This window comes from Narcine bancroftii, chromosome 3, assembly GCF_036971445.1.
Source record: "Narcine bancroftii isolate sNarBan1 chromosome 3, sNarBan1.hap1, whole genome shotgun sequence".
Taxonomy (NCBI): Eukaryota; Metazoa; Chordata; class Chondrichthyes; order Torpediniformes; family Narcinidae; genus Narcine; species Narcine bancroftii.
This window is the reverse complement of record NC_091471.1, coordinates 241,402,909-241,417,750: the sequence shown is the minus strand read 5'-3', so window position 1 is coordinate 241,417,750 and position 14,842 is coordinate 241,402,909. Positions and strand designations below refer to the sequence as shown.

The 14,842-nt window shown below is 43.5% G+C and overlaps 1 protein-coding gene across 2 annotated transcripts in view; it reads right to left on the bottom strand.

The window, feature by feature from the left end:
• Positions 1-12,988, bottom strand: part of LOC138758412 (adhesion G protein-coupled receptor E1-like) — a 76,379-nt gene extending 63,391 nt beyond the window's left edge. For both annotated transcript variants that reach the window (XM_069927284.1, XM_069927285.1), the window contains exon 1: positions 12,927-12,988. In XM_069927284.1, the coding sequence (XP_069783385.1) occupies positions 12,927-12,975 (49 nt within the window). In that variant the 5' untranslated portion in view covers positions 12,976-12,988. The remainder of the gene's footprint in view (positions 1-12,926) is intronic.
• Between the last annotated feature and the right edge of the window lie 1,854 nt (positions 12,989-14,842).

Here is a 14,842-nt window from a genome sequence, read left to right as displayed (position 1 = left end):
ATTTACTGATTCAAACTTGCGCACTTAAAAGGTCCGTGCTGGTATCAATGCTCATGTGGGGCAGAAGTGACACCAACTTGCTGTCTGTTGTTTTTCCCTGCACTGAGAGCTCCTAAGTATGTCTCTGACTGCAGACTCGACCACAACTGCTGGCGCCAGTTCACCTGCCACGATGGTGAGCTGCCACAAATAGCTTCAGCCCTCTAAATTCACAATTCTTTCAATGAGTTGTCCTTGAGATATATTCTTTAAATAGAAGTGGCCATCTTCTGAGCCACAAATGTATCTCATGTGAAAAAGAGAATACAAGTTCTGTCTTTCTGTCAAATGGATAATACCCGTCTTCCCAGGAGATTTTTTTTTCTCTTGAATGAAGAGTTTGGAATCTGTTTTCCAAAAGATTAAACTGTTCTCTTTGTCTTAAAGTGACAATCAGAAGTCAACTTCTCTTACTCCTCTTACTCTGTGTTGCCCTTTTGTTAGAAGAAACACATAGGCAAATTTTCCCCACTCAAAATAAATTGCTGCTGGTCAGTTCTGCATTTTAACGGAACATTGAACTTCCTTAAACTGACCTCTGTCTCATATTTCAATGGAATATTGGCAAATCTCTCTTGTCACCTGGTATGTGACACAATTTCTCTCTTTGAAGTTCATAAGATTTTTTTTGACACAAATGTGCTAAAAGCATGCAAGTCAACTTATGCCTAGTGAAGTCTACTCACCTCAGAACTAAAATTGTTGTGCATTTTTAAGGGTGCTTCTGAAATAAAATCTGTTTTTGGTATCTCAAAAACCATAAATCCTTTCATCTTCAATCAGCAGCCATTTTCATCTCAAATTACTTCCATCTCAAAGAACCATATGTGTTTAAAATGCTAATGTGTTGTTTTTGTTCCCCTGTAAGCACCTAAACTAACTTATTAAAACCATAATCAAGATAAAATATAGTTTTTAACATTAAACTAAAGATTAATATTAACACAGACCCGTTACGTTAAAGATGACACAGGTCTTTAATATTTTAAGCAAGATTATTTTTGTGGCTGCTGCCGGCTAGACACGTCTCCCGAGACCAATCCTACCCATAGTCACTTACATGTTCCCATCTCTTTGCTTCAATGAGGTTTATGGTACTTCCTGTCTCAAGTTAATAAGAGCCTGAAAGTTCACAATATCAGCCTTTTGTGATTATTGATGGTGCATCAACTTTTTTAAAATTTCCATCTTTTACAGTTTCAAAACAACAAAAAAGGGAAAGGGCCCGAAGCAAAAGTTTGGGCATGGTCGGTACTTAGTAACACCCACTTTGGCAAGTATCACAGCTTGTAAACGCTTTCTGTACCCAGCCAAGTCTTTCAATTCTTGTTTAGGTGATTTTCACCCATTCTTCCTTGCAAAAGGCTTCTAGTTCTGTGAGATTCTTGCATGCACAGATTTTCGATGATGTTTAGGTCAGGGGACTGAGAGGGCCATGGCAAAACCTTCAGCTTGCACCTTGTGGATTTTGAGATGTGTTTAGGATCGTTACCCTGTTGTCGAAGCCATTCTTTTATTTCATCTTTATACAGACTGTGATGTTTGCTTCCAGAATTTGCTGGTATTTAATTGAATTCATTCTTCCCTCTAAAATGTTCCCCGCACCATTGGCTGCAACACAAGCCCAAAGCATGATCGATCCACCCCTGTTCTTAACAGTTGGAGAGGTGTTCTTTTCATGAAATTCTGCACCTTTTTTTTCTCTAAATAAACCTTTGCTCATTGTGGTCAAAGGTTATTTTAAGTTCAGTCGATAGGCCTTGTTTCTTGGCTTGTTTCAAAGTTCCTTTGCGTATTTCTAACGCTGTATTTTGTGGTGAGGCTTCAGAAAATGTTTTCTTCTGATGACTCTTTCATGAAGGTGTCTCTGCACAGTAGAACAGTACACCACCACTCCAGAGTCCTGAAGGTCTTTTGCAGTCATACGGGGATTTCTAGCAATCCTATGAGAAATTCTCTCAGAAAGAATGTTGTGCCAACCCACATATCCCTTCCTAAAAAAATACAAAACCCTCCCTTCTGTTTCCTTCCATCCATGTGCCAGTCTAAGAGTCTCTTAAATGCCCCCAATGTTTCAGGTTCCACCACCATCCCTGACAAGGCATTCCAGGCACCCACAACTCTGTGTAATAAACTTACTCCTGATGTCTCCCCTAAACCAACATCCTTTCACTTTGTACAGATGCCCTTTGGTATTTGCTTTTCCTGCCCTAGGAAACTAGCACTGGCTGTTCACCCTATCTATGCCTCTCATAATCTTGTAGACCTCTATCAAGTCTCCTCTCATCCTTCTATGCTCCAAAGTCCCAGTTCTGCTAACCTTGCCTCATAAGACCTAAAGCAGGCAACATGCTGGTAAATCTCCTCTGCACCCTCTCCACAGATTCAACGTCCTTCCTATAATGAGATGACCAGAACTGAGCACAATACTCTCAGAGATTTGTAGAGCTATAACATGACCTGAATTCAATCCCCCTATGAAGCCCAACATCCCATAGGCCTTCTTAACTCTCCTATCAACCTTTGTGGCGACCTTGAGGGATGTATAGATTTGCACCCCAAAGTCCCTCTGTTCATCTGCACTCTTAAGTAACCAACCATTAACCCGGTACTCAGGCTTCCAGTTATACCATCCAAAATACATCAACTCACATTTATGCAGATAGAAATCCTTCTGCCACATTTCTACCCAATTCTGCATGCTATCTATATCTTCTTGTAACCTTCGACAGCCTTCAACTCCATCCACAACTCCTCCAACCTTTATGTCATCCACAAACTTACTGACCCATCCTTCTGCCTCTTCATCCAGGTCATTTATATATATATATTTTAAAAATCACAAAGAGGAGGGGTCCAATAACAGATCCCTGTGGCACTCTACTCGTCACCGACCTCCAGGCAGAATACTTTTGTGAGAGATAATAGAATATAGGAAGTAAAGTTAGTATGAATAAAATAAAGAATATATAGACTAGAGGAAGTTAAATAAGTGCTGAATAGGGGTGAATTCTGATAAGAGTGTGAGGAAGGTGAGGAAGGGTTACGTAAGTATAATAGAAGAAAGGTCTTGTAGTGATAGAAAGAACTAGCAAGTTCTGCAGAATTAGTAAGTCCTGGGGGTTGAGAGGTGTGAATAAGGACAAAGGCAGATTCATGAATAAGGACAATGACATGATGGGACCCAGACGGGATACCCCATGGTGTTCCAAGTTTACAGAAACTGCGCCTAGGCAGACAGAATTACCAAATGCCAAACCAATCCAGGAGGCAGAAGAATGTTAAGGGGGGGAGGGTACCTCTACACTGAAATGAACTGTACCTTTTCTTTGGTGCACCTCTGTCACGGTGGCCAGTGGAGAGCTCGCCATATAACACGATCTTGGGAAGGCGATGGTCCTCCATTCTGGAGACGTGACCCATCCAGCGCAGCTGGATCTTCAGCAGCGTGGACTCGATGCTGTCGACCTCTGCCATCTCGAGTACTTCGACGTTAGGGATGAAAGCGCTCCAATGGATGTTGAGGGTGGAGCGGAGACAACGCTGGTGGAAGCGTTCTAGGAGCCGTAGGTGGTGCCGGTAGAGGACCCATGATTCGGAGCCGAACAGGAGTGTGGGTATGACAACGGCTCTGTATACGCTTATCTTTGTGAGGTTTTTCAGTTGGTTGTTTTTCCAGACTCTTTTGTGTAGTCTTCCAAAGGCGCTATTTGCCTTGGCGAGTCTGTTGTCTATCTCATTGTCGATCCTTGCATCTGATGAAATGGTGCAGCCGAGATAGGTAAACTGGTTGACCGTTTTGAGTTTTGTGTGCCCGATGGAGATGTGGGGGGGGCTGGTAGTCATGGTGGGGAGCTGGCTGATGGAGGTCCTCAGTTTTCTTCAGGCTGACTTCCAGGCCAAACATTTTGGCAGTTTCCGCAAAGCAGGACGTCAAGCGCTGAAGAGCTGGCTCTGAATGGGCAACTAAAGCGGCATCGTCTGCAAAGAGTAGTTCACGGACAAGTTTCTCTTGTGTCTTGGTGTGAGCTTGCAGGCGCCTCAGATTGAAGAGACTGCCATCCGTGCGGTACCGGATGTAAACAGCGTCTTCATTGTTGGGGTCTTTCATGGCTTGGTTCAGCATCATGCTGAAGAAGATTGAAAAGAGGGTTGGTGCGAGAACACAGCCTTGCTTCACGCCATTGTTAATGGAGAAGGGTTCAGAGAGCTCATTGCTGTATCTGACCCGACCTTGTTGGTTTTCGTGCTGTTGGATAATCATGTTGAGGAACTTTGGGGGACATCCGATGCGCTCTAGTATTTGCCAAAGCCCTTTCCTGCTCACGGTGTCGAAGGCTTTGGTGAGGTCAACAAAGGTGATGTAGAGTCCTTTGTTTTGTTCTCTGCACTTTTCTTGGAGCTGTCTACATCACATCTTGACTTAAGCACTGGAGAAATTGGCATGTTAGAATGAGATTGGCAGGGCACCAATATTTCTCGATTCAATAATGACCCCACAAGCTCCAGGATTCATGTAGTAGAACTCTAAGTGGAATATAATAAAAACTAGACTGTACTTAAATGATTGTGTATGCAATCCTCATAAGTACATATTTTGAATGTTTTCGGTGCCGGTTTTTACAGATTGTTTTAAATAAGGCCAGCTCCTGTGGGCTGTGGCGCAAGGCATTTAATGTTTAAACTACAATAGCGATGTTAAATAATCGTTAAATTCGTTGCCGTCTGCAGTGACAAAGACATGTCTTATTCCCACTTGGCTATTTTTAAAATAAATTCATTTCAGGATACAGTTAATATCACTCGCCGAATCGTTATGGCTAATGGTGTAATTTTCAAATACGAAGCGATCTTGATGGATAGGGATGATCTGACTATGACTACAAGTCGAGAACATAATCCAGCAGCCTTTTTAGTCTCTCCAAGCTCTGCCAACACCATCAATGAGTTAGAGCATATATGCTTGGAGGTGATAGACCTGCAGACTAAGATTAGAGAGGATTTAAGTGATGAGCCTTTACAGGAGAGAGAACGATGGTTTATTGATGGCTCTTCCCGCTGCATTGATGGCACTCGCTATAGTGTTGTGGATGGGAAAGAGGGGGTAGTTATTGAAGCCGGTTGCCTTCCCGGTCACAGGTCAGCCCAGTCTTGCGAATTATATGCCCTCTGTCGAGCTCTCCAAGGTCTGGAAAATAAGGTGGGCACAATCTATACAGATTCAAAATACGCTTTTGGGGTAGTGCACACCTTTGGGAAAATCTGGAAGGAACGGGGAATGATAACGGGAAAAGGACAGAAATTGATGCATGAGAACCTAATTGTCCAATCCTTGGAGGCTCTGACGTTACCTGAAGAAATAGCTGTGGTTCATGTATGGAGCCATCAAACTGGTGACAGCCCTGAAGCACAGACAGGCAGATGCAGCTGCTAAACAGGCTGCGCTCACTGCGAAAGTGGACATGCAGCTGTTACTCCCCATCCCACAGGAGCTTAAAAAGACTCCCATCTTTTCACGAGAAGAGGAGGTTTATATGAGGGATCAGGGGATGCGTCAAACTAGTGATGGGTTGTGGTGGACAGCTGAAAGACGCCAAGTGCTGAACAAAGCATTGGCACAGCAAATTTTTGACCAGCTCCACCAACAGACACACTGGGGAGCCCAGGCACTTGTCAACACTTTTGTCCGCTCCTTTCATTGTTCGGGCGTATACACTGTAGCCAAGCAGAGTACTCAGCGGTGTCCAATTTGTCAGATAATTAATGAGAAAGTCATGTGGCAGGTAAAGCCTAGCGGTCGCGATATCGCTGTACGCCCTTTCCAATGGATACAAGTGGATTTTACAGAGTTACCTAAGATAGGTGTTCACAAGTACCTGTTGGTGATGGTAGATCATTTCACGCGATGGGTTGAGGCTTTCCCGACCCCGAATGATCGTGCTAGCACCATTATCTGAGTACTGCTGGATTCTGTGATTCCACGGTATGGGATGATCCAGACCATTGACTCGGATCGGGGTACACACTTTACCTCTCGGGTACTCCAGGGTGCTTGTAAAAGACTGGGCATAGACTGGCAGCTCAGAAGGGTTTACTAGCTCAAACTCACCCCTGGAGTATCCTATTCATTCTATTAAACCTGGTGATTGGGTATTTGTTAAAGCTTGGCAAGATAAACAACTAAAACCTGTCTGGGATGGCCCCTACTGTGTACTTTTGATTACAGACACTGCTGTACGAACGAAAGAAAAGGGTTGGAGCCACATCCAACGAATCAAACGAGCTGCTGAACCACAGACTACAGATCTTGAAAATCCACCCTCCACCTGGCGTGCAGTCCTTCATCCTGACTTGAAAGTTACACTACGCCGGGAAAAAGTCTTGTAATGTTGTTTTTGTTATTTATTGTACTGTTTAATTGTTTCCTCCCAAATTCTGGGACATCACTGAAGTATTCAAAATGTATTAAGTCCTCCTGGAATAGGGGCAGCATAGATGGCCAGTATTTTACTTTAGAATGTAGACGGGGCATAGATATAGGGTACGATCATAGTAAGGTAGGGGTTAATATAGATTTCAAATATGGACCAGGGGAACAGAACACCTCTAATATGATGATTTTAATGGTATTTTGGACTGTGCAGATATTAACAAGATCAGTTTTAAACGTTTAGCACAAAGCAGATGTGAGCACAAAGGCAGACAGGATAATTGTCAGGATTGTACATGTGGCAGAGAGAGAGTTGATACATATGCTAATGTTCACAGGCAGGCAACAACTCACAGATTAAGTTAGAAGAAACACCCCTCCCCAACCTGTGCTATTGTAGAGCATCCTTTGGGTTACACAGCCATTTCAATTCTTAAATACCACTACTTTAAGGGGAGTCCCAATGGTAAATGAAATAAACAGCTCCAGAATACTAAAGCTGCTGGGCATTTAAATCGTTTGTTCAGACTCCAGGTGGCTTTGGAGATCATCGCCAAACGGACGGCGATGGCCCTGAATGTAGGGGCTGAAGAAAGACGACAGCTACAAGCAATGATTCAACGAAACCGCCTGGCTCTCTATTGCTCGTTGGCTGCTGGAGGCAGCGTCTGTGCGAGACTCAGAACTGACAATGCTTACAACAGTCAGGCGGTTAAAGACACTGCTTCAGGACTTCGACAAGAATCTGCCCATGCCCATGTTCAGACTTGGCAACCTTGGACTGATGTGGGATGGACTAGACTTTTTATTGAGAACTGGAGCCTGATACTCACAGCCCTGATAGGAGCAGGACTCACTATTCTGGTCAGTGTGGTGCTCCCCTACCTAAAGGCTGGTATTCATTTCATGATTTTGCGGACCCCTATTTCTATAACCCAAGGGGTGTGTGTTTCCCAAATGGATGCTTATGACACTGCAATTCGTTTATTGACCCACTGGGAGAAAGACCAACTTTAGCAATAGCACATTTCATTTGACAGATCAGTGACACTGATCTAAAAGAGAAGTGAGGATTGTGAGAGATCAGTAACACTGATCTTTTTGAGAGATCAGTATCACTGATCTAAAAGAGAAGTGAGGATTGTGAGAGATGAGTAAACTTGACATAAAAATATGAAAGATGGGGAAACTAGTACAGACACATGGAGTGATGGATTAAACCAGTATGAACAGGCTAAGCATGGAAATTAGGATGCAGGAAGTAGAGTCAGCCTATGTAAGATAAGAACCTTCTAGTTCTTTCGACAGGATCAGTGAGCCCACCATATGAATAAGATAAGGAGAGGTAAGGAATAATAGAATGTAGGAAGTTGAGATAGTCTGGATGAGATAAGGGTCTCCTAGCCCTAGACAGAAGTACCAAGTTCTACATATATAAGTAAGCCATACACAGATTTATCAAGTTATGCATATTTAATTAGTAAACCCTAGACAGGATTAGCAAACTCTGCATATGAAGAGACTGTAGCTCAGAGTTGGAAAGGTGTGAATGGGGACAAGGGCAAGGTTGTGAATAAGGACAATGGGGATAATGACATGAGAAGACACCGACAGGATACCCCCTGGTCCTCCAAGTCCAATGAAACTGCACGTAGGCAGGAAGGATTGCCTATGCCAAACCCATCCAGGGGGCAGAAGAATGTAAGGGGGAGGGTATTCTGATACTGAAATTCACTGTATAAAAGTTGGGTGAGCCCCAGTGTATGTGTGTATTCCCAGGGTAAGGGGAAGCACCCAACTTTGCATTGTTGTAAAATAAATGTTCTTTGTTCTCAATTTATGTCTCGAGCAATTTCTGTTAAGGTATTTCTATTTCTAACATAATGTTCAGGAAAGTTTTTTGATTCACAGTGCAATCTGCCTTCTCAAGTTCACTGGTATCAGGCAATTCTTATACTGTGCACAGAATTTAACATTTAGGAATCTTCCCCAGGCTCTAGTGAAAAGGTAAATGGTTACCACTCAGTTTTGGAGAGAGATTTATTGCTTGTTGGATAACCTCTTCTTCCAGTTCACCTTTCAGAGTTCATTTTGTTTCCCTTATTTTAGGAGAAACACTCTAGCCATTTCCTCTTGTAAGGACCAGAAAGGTTTTTGCAACAGTCTGAACTCACAACCCATCTTCAAAATGGGATTTGCCACAGCAGAAGTCGGTTCTCGTGCTTGTTTGGTTTTTTAAAAATCACACACACACTCACACTCTCCAGAACTCCTTGTAGGCCTCCAAACCCAATCTTTGAAAGATCTTTATCAGCCTTTGAGCCTGGGCTTCGATTCATTTGCACCCTGCCTTTTAAAAATTCCTTCCAACAGTCCCATTGTCTTTTGCAAAGCCCCTGGTGCCTCATGACTGGCTTTAGCCAAGCTCTTGCATTTTGAATGAGATGTGGTGTTACTCAGTTTGTGCTGACCGACACTAACCCCCCAAAAAACAATCTAGCTCTTTTAAAAACATTTATATATTAAATACAATAATAACCTGTAACAATATCTTTGTTACCACTTCAAGAAACTCAATTAGACTCGTGAGTCATGACTTTCCCTTTACAAACCCATGCTGGCTATCCTGGAGTACATCTCCAAATGCTCACTGATCCTATGACATAAGACTCATCAATATATAATTCCCAAGATTATCCCTATTACCATTTTAAAAAATACAAAGGGACTACATTTGTCATTCTCCAATCCTCCAGCACGCTCCCATGGCCAAAGAGGACTAAAAGATCATAACTATTACCCCACCTATCTCTTTTCTCACTTCCCACAGATGCCTGGGGTATATCAAATTTGGTCCAGGGACTTACCTGTCTTGATGTCTTTAAGAAGATCGAACACTTCCGCTTCCTTAATCTCCACATTTTCCAGCACACAAGCCTATTCAATTTCAGCCTCACCATGCTCACTTGTGAATACTGACCCAAAGTATTCATTTAGGACCTTCCAAACCTCCTCCGCCTCCAGGTGCACGTTGCCTCACTTATCCTTTAGACCACTAGAGTCTAGCTTGACACATGCTATTGATTCTCCATGCAATAAAATCAGTGCTGTCAGCTGTTACATCAGAGGGACAAAGTAGGTCTACGTCTGTTTGACAGGTACACCTCCTCCCCCACCCGCTGAGCGAGTTTACGACTGTTGGACTGTGCCCCTGCTTACACTCATTCTGGCACTGACCCTGGGCCCCATCTTCATATTCATTATCTTCTGTTCTTCACATACACATAGAATGCCTTGGGGTTCTCCTTAAGGCTACATGCCAAGGCCTTCTCATGTCCCCTTCAAGCTTTCCCAAGTCCTTTCTTAAGCTCCTTCCTGGCTAACATAACCTTCTCACAGCCCTTCCTGTTTCATATATCTAATTATATGCTTTCTTCTTCTTCACTTGTTGCCTGTTTCATCACCCACTGTCCCCTTTTCCTACTATCATTTCCTTGTTCCAGTGGTGCAAACCTAACTTGAACCCTGCACAAGCAGTCCCTAAACTTCCTCCACATCACATCTGTGGTTTCTCCCTTAAATATACATTTCCAATTTATTCTCGCTATTCCTGCCTCATCCCTTCATAATTAGCCCTTCCCCAGTTAAGCACTTTTGCAGTTTGACTGTTATATCTTTTTCAATAGCTATGTTGAAGCTAAGGAAGTTGTGATCACCCTTATCAAAATGCACCCCCACATGGCAAGGTTCATTCCCCAGTACCTGATCCAGTATGGCCTCTCTTCTCAGCAGCTGGTCCACATAATGTGTCATGAATCCTTCTTGAAGACACCTGACAAATTCAGCCCCATCTATCCCTCTTGCAGTCAATAGGTGCCATTAATATTACAGGTTGGAATCACCTATAACTATAACCCTGTATTTCCCGCATCATTCCAAAATCTGCCTGCTTATCTGCTCCTCGGGTCTCAAGGGCTATTTGGGGGCCTATAGACTACTCCCAGCCCAGTGATACCTCCCTTCCACCCTTTCTATAGCTGTGATACTATCCCTGACCAGTTATGCTACTCTGACCCCTTCTCTGACCTCCCATTCTATTCTTTTTAAAACACCTAAACCAAAGTATGTTCATCAACCAATCTTGCCCTTCCTCCAGCCAAGTTTCAGTAATGTCCACAACATTTTAGTTCCACATACTGATCCATGCTCCATCCATCCCCTTTATTCCAAATACTCCTTGCATTGAAATAGACACATTTTAACCCCTCCAACTAGCTACATTTATGTTCGTCCCCTGCCTGTCCTTCATCACCAACTCAGAACACATTGCATCATGCTTTTGTTCTTTACCCTAATGTCTGCACTCACATTCTGATTCCCACCCCCTGCCAGACCCCTCCCAACAACTCCAGCAAATCTGCCCACCAGGATATTGGTCCCTTCCATTCAGGTGCAGCCCATCCTTTTTGTACCAATCAGACCTTCACCAGAAGAGATCCCAATGATCCAGAAATCTGAACCTCTAGCCCCAGCACCAACTCTTCAAGCACACATTCATCTGCCTCAACTTCCTGTTCCTATCCTCTCCTCTCTGACCTCCACTGTTCCTGTGAACTGCCATTTCTTAATTACATTAGGAACTGAGGAAACAGCCACCTGAAAACACTTTGCTCTCTTCTTCCAGGTTTCTCCTGCTTTGTGGGCATGATTTGTTTTAATTTTCTGAGTGCTGGGCAGCTGCTTGGAGGAGCCCGCGGCTGTTGACTATTGGGACAAAGTTTGAAGAGTTGGAGTCATTATAAAGCTTTGAAATTTGTATCACCTGGCCTTTCCTAACCATGACTGTGAACAAGCTAACAAGCCCTAACAAGTTAATTTAGGCCTGAGACCTTGGTAAATGTTATCTGAGAGTTATCTCAAATCTCTTGGCATGCCCAAACTTTTGCATGGTGCTCCTTTCCTTTTTGTTTCCTCTCTAAAATTGTACAAAACAAAAATAATACATTGATCTTGCTTTAAATGTTGAAAAGAATGTTTCATCTTTAACTTTGACTTTTAGAGATCAGTTCTTAAGCAAAATATACTCTTCATAGACAACAGCTCAGCCTTCAACACCATCATTCCCTCAGAGTTGGTCAACGAATTCCAAATGCTGGGCCACTGCGCACCCTCCCCCCACCATCCAGCAACTGGATCCTTGACTTCCTCATCGGAAGACCTCAATCAGTACATAGAGGGAACAATGTCTCCACCTCACTGGCGATTAACACATGCTTAACCCATTCTACATCCATGACTGTGTGGCTAGGTACAATTTAAATACCAGGTACAAATTTAGCAATGGCACACGGATATTGGCAGAACCATGAAGCATATAGGAGGGAGATAGATCAGCTTGTTGAGTTGTGTCTCAACAACCTTTCACTCAACGTTAGCAAAACCCAAGGAAATGATTGTGGTCCAGGAGGCAATCAGGAGAACATGAAGCAGCCCTCATCGAGGGGATTACAGTGGAAAGGGTCAAGGACTTCAAATTCCTGGGTGTCAATATCTCTGAGGATCTCTCCTGGAGCCCCCATGTCGATGTAATCATGAAGAAGGCTCATCAGCGGTTTTACTTCATGTGGTGTTTGAATAGATTTGGCATGAAACCAAAGACACTCAAAAATTTCTGCTTGTGTACTATGGAGAGCATTCTTTCTGTTGCATCATTGTCTGGTATGGAGGTGCCAATGCACATGACAGGAAAAAAAACTCCAGGGATTTTTTAACTGAGCAAGGGCCATCATAGCTATCAGTCTCCATTCCATCGAGAGGAGGTGTCTTAAGAAAGCAGCCTCTCTCCTCAAGGACCTCTTCACTCTGCTACCATTAGGAAAAGGTACAGAAGCCTAAAGACGAACACTCAGCAGCACAAGGACAGCTTCTTCTCCGCTGCCATCAGATTCCTGAATAATCAATGAACCAAAAGCTGCCTTACTTTTTGTGCTCTATTATTTTTATAGTAATGTTGTAAGACGGTTATAATCTGAACGTTTGCATAAAGACACTGCTGCAAACCATCGAATTTCATGACTTGTTTATAACAATAAATTCTGATACTGAGTTCCTTTTTGCTTCTCTTTGTTCATTCCACACGCGTTTGCCAACCTTTAGTTTGATCTGAAATAAACGGAGCCCACCCTCATTCTCCCACTCAGCCTTATTGGCTGAAAAGCCCCCCAAATAACTTGTTCATACAGGCGCTGAGCTACGAAACTGGCTCTCTCCACCAGATGTACACGCCTTCCCAATCCTTAAGTCAGCAAGGTAGAAGGAAAGGAGTGGATGAGGGGAGTAAAGTGGGAGATGGAAAGAGATGGACAAGCAAAGGAAGGGTGATGTGGGGAGAGGAGAAAAATAGTGGGAAAAGGAGTGGAGCAGAGAGAGAAAGGGAAATATTACAGTTAATATTTACCTAGTAGAGGCAGAATTCTGCTCATGCTGCCGAGACCAGTTCTCTGCATGCTTTTCCCTTTCCTGTGTCATCAGCTGTGGTTAAGTCAAGATTTTATAAATATTTAATTGAAATCAGAAGGGGAAGGAAACATAGTGCTTTTCCTGTCAAGGCAAAGATTACAACTTTCATGCTTACTGGTTGGCTTGAGGATGTGATGCAGTTTTCATTTAAATGAACTCGAATACCTGGTGTTGGATGGGAGGGAGACGTCTTTGAATCATAGAGAATGTAGCCTGGGCTGGAGGGTTTGTGTTATCATGAGAGATTGGATAAGCTGAGACCATTTTCCCCTGGAGTGCAGGAGTCTGAGGGGAGAAAGCTTCTAGAGATGCATAGATGGAAGCACGGTTAACATAGAAGTTAGCGCAACGCTATGGCAGCGCCAGCAATTGGGACCGGGTTTGAATCCCATGTATCTGTAAGGAGTTTGAACATGTGGGTTTTCGATGTGGGTTCTGATTTCCTCCCTCCATTCAAAACGCACCGGGGGTTGTAGGTCAATTGGGTGTAATTAAGCGGCACAGGCTCATGGGCTGTAAGGGCCTGTTACTGTGCTGTCTACATTTAAAATATGTATAAAATGTTTTAATATGATCATTCCCCAGAGGCTGGTGGTGAAGCTGTTCTTACTAGGACTCAGCACCTCTCTCTCTAACTGGATTCTGGACTTCTTAATGGAAAGACCAGGTTGTCCGGATTGGTAGCAGAACGTTAAGCATGATCAGGCTGAACACTGGCACACTCAGGGCTGTGTGCTCATCCTGCTCCTGTTCACACTATTGACCCATGATTACATAACCAGATCCAGATCTAAATCAGTCATCAAGTTTTCAGATGACACAAATGGAGTTGGCTTCAGCTGCAATAATGATGTCAGAGTACAGAAAAGAGGAAAATCTTGTGATATGTTGTGAGAATAACAATAGACAATAGACAATAGACAATAGGAGCTGGAGTAGGCCATTTGGCCCGTCGGGCCAGCACCGCCATTTTAGATCATGGCTGATCATTACCATCAGTACCCCTTTCCAGCCTTATCCCCATAACCCTTAACTCCGTTACCTACAAGAGTCTTATCTAACTCTCTTTTGAACATAGTCAGCGAATCCGCCTCTACCACCCTCTGTGGCAGAGCATTCCATAGATTCACACTTCTCTGGGTAAAAAAATGTTTTCTCATCTCCGTCCTAAAGGGCCTACCCTGTATTCTTAAACTATGCCCTCTAGTCCTCGTCTCCCCCATCATTGGGAACAAGTAATCCGACTTCACCCTGTCTATCCCCCTGATAATTTTGTATACCTCAATCATGTCCCCCCTCATCCTTCTAAACTCCAATGGATACAAGTCCAGTTTTTCTAGCCTTGCTGCATATGACAACCCTGCCATCCCTGGAACTAACCTTGTAAATCTGCGCTGCACGCCCTCTATAGCTAGTATGTCCTTCCTCAAGTTTGGAGACCAGAACTGGACGCAATACTCCAGGTGGGGTCTCACCAGGGCCCTGTATAACTGCAGAAGGGTGTCTCTGCTCCTATACTCCAATCCCCTCTTTATGAAAGCCAACATTCCATTTGCCTTCTTCACAGCTTTCTGAACCTGCATGCTAGCCTTCAGTGACCGGTGAACAAGTACACCCAGATCCATTTGCACTTCCCCACTCCCTAGCTTGTCTCCATTTAAATAATACTCAGCTTTCCTATTACTTCCCCCAAAATGAATAACCTCACATTTGTTCACATTGAAATTCATCTTCCATTTAGCCGCCCACTCCTCCAGCCTGTCCAAGTCCCTCTGCATTTTCCTTACCTCCTCCTCACACCCCACACCGCCACCCAGTTTAGTGTCATCTGCAAATTTGCTCATGTTATTTATA